General features: G+C 26.2%; 1 protein-coding gene across 1 annotated transcript; it reads left to right on the top strand.

The window, feature by feature from the left end:
* Positions 1–8,337: 8,337 nt before the first annotated feature.
* Phum_PHUM148300 (uncharacterized protein) lies at positions 8,338–11,961 on the top strand (the record flags this gene model as incomplete). Its single annotated transcript, XM_002424678.1, has 9 exons — positions 8,338–8,529; positions 8,607–8,665; positions 8,771–8,954; positions 9,033–9,205; positions 9,319–9,613; positions 9,743–9,890; positions 9,964–10,636; positions 10,734–10,887; positions 10,969–11,961. The coding sequence occupies 9 exons, from the start codon at positions 8,338–8,340 to the stop codon at positions 11,959–11,961; spliced, it is 2,871 nt and encodes a 956-aa protein (XP_002424723.1).
* Positions 11,962–11,991: the final 30 nt, after the last annotated feature.

Genomic DNA, 11,991 nt, shown 5'->3' with positions numbered 1-11,991 from the left:
ACTTTCATGTTATTATGTAACATTAAACCCGAAGCTAACAAAACTAAACGTATAATTGATACAAATCGCTCTCCGTTCAAATCACATTTACATTTTTTTTTTCTAGACCCCCCTCTCCGAAATAATAATGATAATAATAATAATTCAAAAAAAAAAAAAAAATTATTAGGTAATATAAAATTTCAAAAATTATAAAATCGAGTTTTTTTTTTATTTTAAATTTGCAATTCCAAAAAAAATTTACTGCCCGTAATATTTAAAAGTCAAAAACGTACACGACGAAATACTTTTATTATGATTTACCCATTTTTAAAAATTCGTTATGGACAAAATGACTTTCAGTAAATTACGTCACGAACGTAGAAAAAAAAAAAATATTAAAGGGACCCTCGACGACGACGACGACGACTTTGCACGCACCTGTGACATTCATCTTTAAGTAACATTTTAAATCACATACAATTTATTACGAGTGCTAAATATAAAATTTTACGGTTGCTGCCTTAACCGACTCCCCGCCACTAATCTCAAAATAATAATAATAATAATAATAATAATAATAATAATGATAATGATAATTCTTAATAAAATTAACTGCGCCGAGTAAATTCGTTTAATTATATTTAAATTGATTGCCCTTCATTTATAATTTTATTACAGTATTATTTCGGCATTATTTCACGAAAAACCAAAAATCATTAATTAAACGAAGGCTAAAAGTACAGTTTTAAAAATTAATACAAGCCATTACACTTTTTTTTTCTTCCCTTTTTTTTTTTTTTTTTTTTTTTTTTTTTTTTTTTTTTTTTTTTTTACACAACATACGAAAAATATCAAGTAACTTAATTCGTGACAATGTATCAACCTGATAATTTTATTAAAACAAACACTCGAATTAATCACGAGTGACACGTTTCGTGTGAACCTTCATTGGCAAGACTAAAAACTAAAATTCGCGTGCAATTATCCGTCAAATCCAGGGTTGCTTATATTTGGCTAACTAAACAATGGATCCCCCAAACAAGACAAGATGGAAAGTGATAATAAATGTCAAACAATCATAATTTGAGATTTTAAAATCCCCAAAACTACGAAGGAGTTTTTAAAAGATAAACAAAAAAGAGAGTAAAAATTATTTTTAAAATATATATATATGTGTGTGTGTATGTGTACAACCTTTTTCCTTCTTTAGTTCACAAAAAGTTTTTCCATAAGAGATTATTTAAGTTTGATCTCGAGGGACGGGCAACAATTTCAAATGAATTAAATTTTATATTAGAAATGTTACGATCGAAGAAACAAGGTTCACTTAAGTATTATTTTTAGATGGAAATTGTCAGTTAATGTAAATTAAAATGACAAAAGTTTCATGTAAAAACTCCTACTCTTTTTTTTAAAAAAAACTTCAGGTTTTTAACTTTTTTTGAGAATAAGAGAGAGAGAGAGAGAGAGAGAAAACCTAAAAAAAACAAGTTCGAAGTATTGTTGTTGCCTACGACAATTTCATTTTCCCTGCAGCTAGAATCATCGTTTTACAAATTGACTAACGTTTTTGGCCATAAACGCAGCCATTATATTCAAAAAAAAAAAAAAAAAAATTTTTTTTTTAAAAGCCGTATAATTTTCGACTTGAGTTTTGATACAAAACATCTTTCTCTCTCCTTCTCTCTCTCCCATTTACTAATTTTATACCAAACCATGATTTTTTATTTTTAAAAACACACATCATCATCCAGATAAGTAAAAATTTTTTGTAAATTTTATACAAAACTAATCCTCTGAAACGCTATTACGCGTTATTAAAATCAATAACAATAAATTTAACTCGCAAAACTCTCAAAACAGAGTTTGCTAGAGGCTTTTCGTGATAACAATTTTTTTTTTTTTTTCCAAATAACACCAAAAAAAAAAAAAAAAATGATAATCAATCTGCTCAACCGTTGTTGTTAAACGCAAGCGTGTTACTAAAAAAAATTTCATTGAATGAAAAATGCGTGCAATCAAAATTTTTGTCGGTTAAAAATCAAATTTTTTTTTTTTTTTTTTTTTTTGAAAACTAAACCGCACACACGATCTGAAACAAGCTGCGATCTTGAACGTTGTTACATTATCCTTATGAAATATTAATAAAATTTAAATAGTAAAAAAAAAAAACAAGTTTTGAACCTGAGTAGAGTTTCTAAGATTTGTAAAAAAAAAAGAAAACCTTTGGAAAAATCAAGTATCCAGCCATATTTAACTACTATCACTGTCTGGTTTTATTAAAAATTTTATTTTCTGTTATAACCGGTTACAAAATAAAACTAGTAGTTAGAGTATTTTTTCAAAAAAAAATAAAATAAAACTTGCGCCACCACGACCCTAATTTAAACTTATGACAATTATTCGATGCGATGAATCATGCCTTTTAATGTTCTTAACAAATGGCAAAGTCGATGAAGCAACAACCCCAAAAAAAAAAAAATAAATGCCCTTGACAATATTATTATTTTCTCTCTTCATTAAAATTCTCGTGAAAAAAGGGACCGTTGACGACCCAATAATATACCAGTCCTATATTTTGTTTCTTTTTTTCATTTAACAAATTGCATTATTATAACAAAAAGAAAAAAAAAAACCAAATGAACTTGCACAAAAGCACACTAATAAAAAAACCAATGCAAAAAATAAAATATTATTCATTTTAAAAAGGAACACTTAAAAAGCGAACGCGTTGAAGTATCGTCACCATAGAAAAAGAAAGAGAGAGAGAGAAAGAGAGAAAGAGAAAAATTCATTCATTTTAAATCTTTTTTTAAAAATATTAAAAACTATTCAGCAAAAAGATTATACGAACTTTTCGCTCCCTACCTTTCCCTCCTTTCCCTCCCCCCCAAAAAAAAATTACTTAAAACTTGTAATTTAAACCAAAAAATATTAAAGATTTAATAAGCAAGAAGGGAAAATATTTTCCCACTGATGAAAATTATTTATAGCTTTTCCAATGTTGTAAATTAAATTCATTAATCATTTAACAACAAAGGAACAGAAGGGTGAGCCGGTATGTAAACGGGACATTAAATGCTATGCTACACCCATATACCGAGTGAGAAGGGAAAACCTAAAAAATTTTTTTAAAAAGCTTTGGTATAAACTTTAATAAAAAAATTTTACACGAACAGAGAGTTATGAGAAAAATAAAAAAAATAAAATAAAATTTTTTTTAAATTTCGTATCTCCTATACTCCTTATTATTACTTTAACTTCTCACGAGAAACTCTTGTTGAAATGAAAAAAAAAAAAAAAACGTTCGCACACCCACATTTTTTTTTTTTTTAAATTTGTTTTTAATTGTTTATATCAGTTTCACTTTTTTTTTTTAAAAAAAACTCTAAACTCGTAGTATTAATTACGTACAGTTTGAAAAAAAAAGAAAACTTTTTTGAAATCTAACAATAAATACAATTTTGTAAACTTTTTTTTCCCCCTCCCCCGTTCGGTTCCTCATTTTGAACATTTAAAAGGAAAACAAGAGTATCGATCAGATCCACGATATATTTTAAAAAAAAAAAACGTTTGATGTTAATTTTAAATTTTTTTTTCATGAAAAATATTAAAAGACAAATTAGAAATGGTATGAGATGAAAAGGGGGTGTCGAACCCTAAAATTTAAGAGGCATCTCACAAAGAAATTACGTTTTTTTCACGTATGCATTCCCAAATTACAAAATACGCATAAAACGATTTTTTATTATTAATATTATTATTATTTAGGGCTGGATAATGATTTGAAAAACTGTAGTGATTAAATGCAGTAATTAACAAAATATGTGATTCGTTCCTACATTCACGAATAATGCTAAAAACGTTTCCATGTATTCATATTCCATTTTCACCACCATCAACCATTATCATTTCATTCAGCCACAACATTATTTATTGATCATTTTAAATTATTTATATATATTTATATGTATACTTTACTACAAACTATCGTGAGATGTTTGTTAAATATTAAAAAAAAAAAAAAAAAGTATTGAAAAAGATAAAAAATTATATAAAATGACGGTGTGAAATTTCACGATATGATAAAATGCAATACGATCTCTTTTAAAAGTTTTGAATAATTCATCCGTAAAAAAAAAAAAAAAGTAAACCACAATTTTAAATCAAATGTAATAAAAAATATACTTTTAACTATATCGATCATTCTGTTGAGAATTCATGTATAAAAAATTATCTAAACGTAAAAGATTTTAAAAAAAAAAAAACATCATTTCAATGTAAAAGTACTTTAAAATTTCCATTTGGTAAAATGCCCAAACAATTAAACTCCTAAAATAAAAAAAAATAACAACGACAAATACCTTTCTTTTGTACCAAATAAATAATTATTAAAAAAAAAACAAAAAACAATTAATTTTTTTCGAATCATTAAATTTAAAAAAAAAAACAAATTATTCAATCGATTTTAACATTTTCCAAACTTTCATTTTCTTTTTTTAAAGTCAACGCTTCACAACCTTATAATGAATAAAATGAAAGAAAGAAAAGAACCTTATATAAAAACAAACGAAATAACTAGAGTGGAAAATCAGTACTATGAAAGCGGCTTAAAAAATATTTTTCAACAATAAACTAAAAATATTCCGCTGGGAAACAAAATAACTACAACAACAACAACAACAACACTCTTGTTGCAACACAAGCCTTTTTAGAGTGTATAAGAATGAACAACTTCTTCAATTCTTGTTCTATAATATTAATAATAATAATAATTTTAAATTAAAGTTTAAATTTTTCCAGGCCCACTTAACTTTTAACACATTTTGTATTTAAAAATTAAACCGTAATGAAAAATTGTTTTCTTTTATCAACTATTTTTGAATTTTTTTAAATAACGCTTGTCAAGATCGTTCTAGGGGGGCGAAGAAGGCGACAATTTAACTAACAATTTGACCCACCGACAAAAAAAAAATAAAAATTCATTTTCGGTTAAATTTAAACATTCGTAAAAATAAAATACGACGTTATAATATGCATTCGAAAGTCTACGAAAAATTACATTATGATATTCGTGTATAAGCAAACGAAATAACCGAAATTATGTAAATAAATAATAAATTTGAAGGGCATTTCAATAATGAATGAATTTCTATTTAAAAAAAAAATCACACTAATAAATAAAACAATATTTGTACAATAGAAATTTACGTATCGAAAATAAAATAAAATAAATAAAATAACGGTTAATACGAGTTTATGTAATAAATTTTTATGTAATTTTTCTGACAGGTTTTTTTTATAAAGAGAAGTAAATAGTCTGGAATTTGAAAGATGAAGATGAAGTAGAAGAAGAAGAAGTCTCTTTTATAGTAGTCAGATAAAAAAAAAAAAAAAAAAGATAATTTTATAGCACACCTGTTTCACTAGATTTTTTTCTTTTTTTTATGTCTTCTAATGTTTTGAAATCTTTATATGAAAAAACAAGGGTTAAAAACAACAAATTAAATATTTTCATACATAAAATACATAAAAAATTTTAGTGAGTATTGAAAATACTCTTAAGACTAATTGAATATTTGCAATGAAATATTTAAGACTCTTTCTTATTCAATTCAATATTTAATAAAATTTAAATTTTATTATTTAAAATACCTCAATGACCATTATTAAAATTGTAATTTTAACACTAAATCTTAATATTTTTTTTTTTTTATTGGTTAACGTTTAAATAATTATTAGTCAATAAAAAAATATCAAAACGTGAATATATAATAAATTAAATGAAAGCAAAACATATTTTACTTCATGTAAATCCATAAAAATTTATGTATACGTTTGAAAAACAATTTGCAAGAGAATATTGACCCCATCATGAGTAAAAATAAAAAAAAAAATTGAAACTTTAAAATTTAAGTTAAAGAAAAAAAAAAAAATCATTATTTGTTAACAATAAATTTTTTTTTCTTTTTCTCAAGTGATTATCCTTAAGTATGCCATACAAAATAAAATTATTATTATTATTATTATTAACAAAATTAAAAAGTTTTTTTTTTTTTTTTTAACGTGTAAATTTTCATTTCATAAAAATTATAAATAATATAAAAAATTTAATTGTTTAAAAATTGATTTTTAAATAAATAGAAATTTTTTTTTTACATAAAGAAAAGCCTAAACCAAAATAATTTTGAAATATTAGCCAGAGTACAATTTTTATTAAGTAAACTAATGTTTTTTTAAAAATTTCATTTAAAATTTTAGTATAAAAAAAAAATGTAATAATGTATGTTAGTAAACAGCTGATGAATGTTATTAAATATAAATATAAGTCATTTCTCATAAAATTTTATGTATTTATGTATAAAACTCTCCATCGTATATTCTCATGTTTCCAAACTTTGTTACTTTATTTATATTGTTCGTTTTAAAAAATTCAAAGCAATTATTATTAGTATTTAATTTTTTATTTTTTTTATATTAAAAAACTATTCGTTAAAATTGATCATAAATAATTTTACTTAAACGACTGGAGGAAAAATACAAGTTTTTATCCCTATTTAAATTCTCTTGTAAAAATTAATATTTTTTCTTGTATCAAGTCTTGTAACATAATGAAATGTTCATTCGTTTAAATAGTTTTTAAATTTAAATTACATTTAATTGGAGTAAAATCATAATTAAAGCAAAAATAATAATTTTTCATGACCTGTGTAATCTGTAACTTGAGCTATGTGTGACCTTAGAAAATTTACTTCAAGGTTTCTAATACAATTGATGTATAATGTCTTCAATTAAAATAATCAAAAGCATAAAGAATCAAATTTTAATTTTTCTTTTTTTTTTTTTTTCAATGTTCCATTTTATTAGGACAAAAAAAAAAAAAATTCAAATAAAAAATGAGGTAAAACATTATTTTAAATGATCTTGACAACCTGCCTATACAATGAAATGATTCAAATAATATTTATCAAATAATGCAAATAAATGTATCATTGAAAATAAGTAAATAATACTTTTTATAAAATAAAAATGAATAAATGAATTTAGAAGACATAAAAAACTTGAATAAATGAATCTATATGTGTTTTGTATGAGTACACTATTGGTATTCAAAATGAACATTTTAGTCATTTTTACAATAAACGAAGACATAATTTACACGTCAAAATAGTTAAATTTAGTTTTTTAAATAAAATAATAATAAAAACAAGCCAAATGAAAAAAAGAATCTAAAAATACACTTACCAAATAATTCTTATTACTTTTTCTTTTTTTTTTCTTTTTTAAATCCAGTTGTTTTGGAGGGAATCCTAAATTATTTAATTTTCACTTACAAAAACTTAATTTGTTTTTAAAAATTAAAGTCACACTTTAACCAAAAAAAAAAAAAAAAAATCACAGGTAAATCAGAATACGAAACAAACACTATTTTTAAATAATGTTTTTTTATTTTTAAATAACAACAAAAACATTTTAAAATATTCCACAATAGTACGGGTCTCGAAAATCTCGTCTTAACTCGTATCTTGCGAGATCAGACCACAATGGCGGACCGCTTCGGACTGAGAATAAACTTCAAATGCTGATGTCAAATACTTGCTTTTTTAAAAATCGATTACCGTTATTTTTATTTTAAAAAAAATTTTTATACTTATAATATTTCTTTTAAAAATTGATATAAAATTTACAAAAAGTAAAATAATAATGATTTTATTCACACAAAAAAATTTTATTTCACATTTAACGAGACATCACTTAAGGGTAAAAATTTTAAAAACGCTTAACTTATTTAATTTACACTAAATATTAAATAAAATGAAATAAACAATAATATTATAACAATAATATTAATATAAATAATAATATTAAAATAATCTTTTTAATTAAAAATAATAAATAATTAACTACACACAAAAAAAAAAATCTAAAACCATTACTTCTAGAAAAAAAGAGAAAATTATAATCTCGCGCTAGATTTATATTGCCAACTTTGAAAAATTAAAAACCAGAAGAAACCGGATAATTACAAAGATGGCGATTTTCAAAGGAAACATGGAACCGTAATGTTAACAATCAGATATTTATTATTGATAAAACTAATAACAAATGTATCGGAAAAATTTCAGGTTTTTCAGATGTGTAAAAAAAAAATTTTTTCTTTAGTATTTTTTTAAAAATCTGTGAAAAAAAAAATCTGCATGTTTTAATTTTCAATCTATCGTAAATATTTTATTAATGTTTAAAAAATATAATATTTATTATTAAAACGTTTTACGGTAAATTTTCAAACATATTTTGGAAATATTAATTAAAATTTTTTATTACAAGTACTTTTTTTGTTTGCAGTAAAATAAAATGGAAGATAGAGATAAAACAATAGATTGTTCTAAACCTATACGTTTTATTGATGAGGGCAGTAAAGTTCGAAAAAATTTTACTCAAAGTTATTTTTACCGTGAAATAGGCCGTTATAAAAATGCTTCCCCTTCTGAATTTCAATGGGCTGCTGAAGATAAATTAATTAGTAAAAATTCGTATGAGGAAGTTGTAAGTAAAAAAAAAATTAATTGAAAATTCATTTTTCAAATCGGTACTAGAATTATCTTTTGTTATTAAATTTACAGAAATGTCAGTTGCCTGATTCTCCGCGTTCGACATTTTTAATGGTGTTCAGTCCTGATGGGTAAGACATTTTAACTCTTGCTTATTTTTTATATATAATACTTATTATCAAATTAATATCACCTTAAATTTATATTAATTTAATTTTTAAAAAATTTTTCCTTAGTAAAAAAGTGGCATCTACCCATGGAAATCACAATGTATATGTAACAGATTTAACTACCGGAAAAAATATTCAAACATTATCTGGTCATCCGAGAACACCTTGGTGCATCGCTTTTCATCCTTCCTCTAATCAAATATTGGCATCTGGTTGCCTAGGAGGACAAGTCAGAGTTTGGGACTTACATGTAATGATTTTCTTTTTTCTGTACTTATTTTCAAAAGTTTTAATTTTTAATAAATTTTTTTTTATATTTCCTAATCAGGGTGGTAGTGAAGTATGGACTGCTGAAAGTCAAACAGTAATTGCATCACTTGCTTTTCATCCTGTAGGAAGGATGCTTGTTATAGCCACTTATAATGAATTACATTTTTGGGATTGGAGTCAGCCTGAGCCTTTCGCCAAGTGTAGTACTAAAAGTGAAAGAGAAAAAGTTAGGCAAGTATTAATTGAAATTCCGAATATTTTATAAAATATTTGATTTTGATGCACTTGTATGCAGACAATTTAATATATCTTTTTTTATTAATTAATCATTTTTGAACTTTTAGGTATGTTTCGTTCGATAGGTTAGGGAATAAATTAATTACAGGCATTGCGAACCCAGTAAATGTGCCATCTCAATGGGATAGAATAAATGTACTCAGTTCTCAACCACCTTCTACTTCAACACCAGCTTCAACAACTACAACATTTAGTTCGAGCGTTACAACTACCAGTAGCAACTCTCAGTCTTCCTCTGACCAAGGGAGATCCATTACTTTTTGTTATCGGCATTTAATGAACCAGTATAATCAATTGATGGATAGATATTTTGATTTATCTCAATCAAGAGTTACTCCTACTGTAAGTTTTCCTTAAAATTTTTTTTTTTTTAACTACCGAAGTTTAGGTTTTTATTAATTTTAATGAAAAAAAAGTTAGTGAAACTGAATTTGTTTTTCATTTAAAATTTAATTTTTTTCTTTTATACAGACCGACAGAGGCACTGACCCCATGGATTTATTAGACTTGAGAAATAATGCTAGCACTTCTGGAATTAGCAGTTCAGCTGTTTCTTCTTCTGTTTCAACTTCTCAAACGAACAGTCCATCTCCACTTCGATTTAAATTTACGCGTTCTCGTGAGTTAATTGTGAATTGTATAAAATTAAAAAAAAAATAATTCTTTGTTAAATGCGTAATTTTTTATTTCAGCATCCAGAAATTATCGTCCATTAAGCAATCGCAAAAGGTTTCGAATTCACTCATCAATATTCAGTAGGCTAAACAATCGTTCATCTTTACCGGCTCACAGTTCATTAGCTTTTTCTACAACTTCTAGCATTCCCTCTAATCAAAACCTCGCTTTGACTACTACGCCTTCTGTAGGCTCAACTTCTACATCTACTCAATCACCCTCAAGATTAAGACGATGCGCATTTAGTTTTGGACCGACTACCAGATCTTGGAGCTTAACTTTCTCGCCAGAAAACTCTTCGAATGTTTTATTTACAAGGAATTCTTCTCAAACAAACACTTCTAGGGCTATCACAAATCCGACGTATTCATCTTATCCTGAAAGGGGAATATTTAGTACTCGAGAATCTAGTTCAAATAATTCTGAAAGATCTCAATTCTCTGTGGTTTGGCCTTGCAGAGTATTACTCGATGAATCAAACGATGGTCAACAAGGTTCAAGTAGTAGGCCACAACTTAATACTACTGAATCTAACCGTTTACGAAGTGTTATAAATAGATCATCGATTAACTCAACTAACCGTCTGAGTTCTAATATAGCTTCTCAAATGACACGAACTCCATCATGTTCTCAAACTAAAACTGAAAGTGAGTCTCAAACATCTCCAGGATTACAGCTTAAAAGACAAAGGTAAAACTTAAAATTATAAAATGTTTTTTTTTTTTTTTCATTTTTATTATTTTCGAAATTATTAAAATTTATTTTCATATAAAATTTTTCCTTTTAGACACCAATTACAACAAGGAAATTTATCAAAATCTGGGCAAGAAAGAAGATGTAGGGATAATGACAGAACAGACAGGAAATTTGTAAGAAAAAATCAAAAACACTTATCCCGATTTCAAGTGAGATCTAGGCTTTCTCAGGACCATCAATCACAGGTACTATTTAATGAAACGCTTTTCAATTTTGAATTTTTCAATTGTAAATTAATCAATTAAATCTAATATTTTTATTTGCAGTTACAATTAATAACAAATAGGGAAACTCATGGTTTAAATTTACAAAATAATCAAAACTTGAGACGTCAGCTCTCATTCAGGCCTGGCGGGCAGTTTGTTCTTTCGCGACATTCGAATTCTCCTTTTCAACCTCAATCTCTTTCCCACAGCAGTAATTCTTCTTTAAATAATTCACTGTCCTCGCGAATTAAAAGTAATCTGATTTCCAAACAGGTTCCTTCTTTTAAATCTTCTTTCACAGCGTCGCATTCATCAAATTCAAATTCCGCCGAGGAAGCTTCAACTTCTTCTTCGGAAGGAGCTGCTTGCTCTCCTACCTCTAATACCAACACCCTTTCTTTATCAGGAAAACGTTATTACCGACAACTTCGTGAACAGGTTGAAAATCGCCTTTTCGATAGCGTAAAAAGATTATTAAGAAATCGATTACGAAATTCCTTGGATATTCCTTCCGTTGACAGCACGGTAAATTATTCGCAAATATCTGGAGAATCAGAAGAAGGAGAACACTCACCTTTACATTCTTTAGATTCCGAAGATAATAATTTATCAAGAGGATTAGGCCCGAGAGGAACGGATCCAATGTTGTCATCCGTTAGTGAAAACCGAGAGGTTTCAAACGAGTTGTTGCTTGACAGCTCATCCACTCTTTCTACTTCAGCGCCTAATATTTCATTAAATTCCAACGGATTTAATGCTTCTCAAAATGGGTCTGAAATTTTTGATTCTTGGGATCCAGAAGTGGAAACACCGCCTATTTCGTTGAATTCCGATTTGCCCGTCAGTGATATATTAATAGAAGAGCAATCTCAAATCAATCAGCCTTCAACATCTTCGAGAAACAACTTGTCTGATAGCGATGAAAGTGACACTGATTCTAATAGTGCGTCCGTTACCGATTCAAATTTGTCATCTTCACCTGAATTTAATGTTAGAGAAGGGATTCAAAGAATAAGCCGCGGAATAGAAAATTTGCAAAGATTTTGTTGGTAAGTTTTTTAAAACTGAACATCACTCTTTTAA

Source organism: Pediculus humanus, genomic scaffold (assembly GCF_000006295.1).
Source record: "Pediculus humanus corporis 1103172107488 genomic scaffold, whole genome shotgun sequence".
Lineage (NCBI taxonomy): Eukaryota > Metazoa > Arthropoda > Insecta > Psocodea > Pediculidae > Pediculus > Pediculus humanus.
This window is presented reverse-complemented; position numbering and strand designations above follow the sequence as displayed.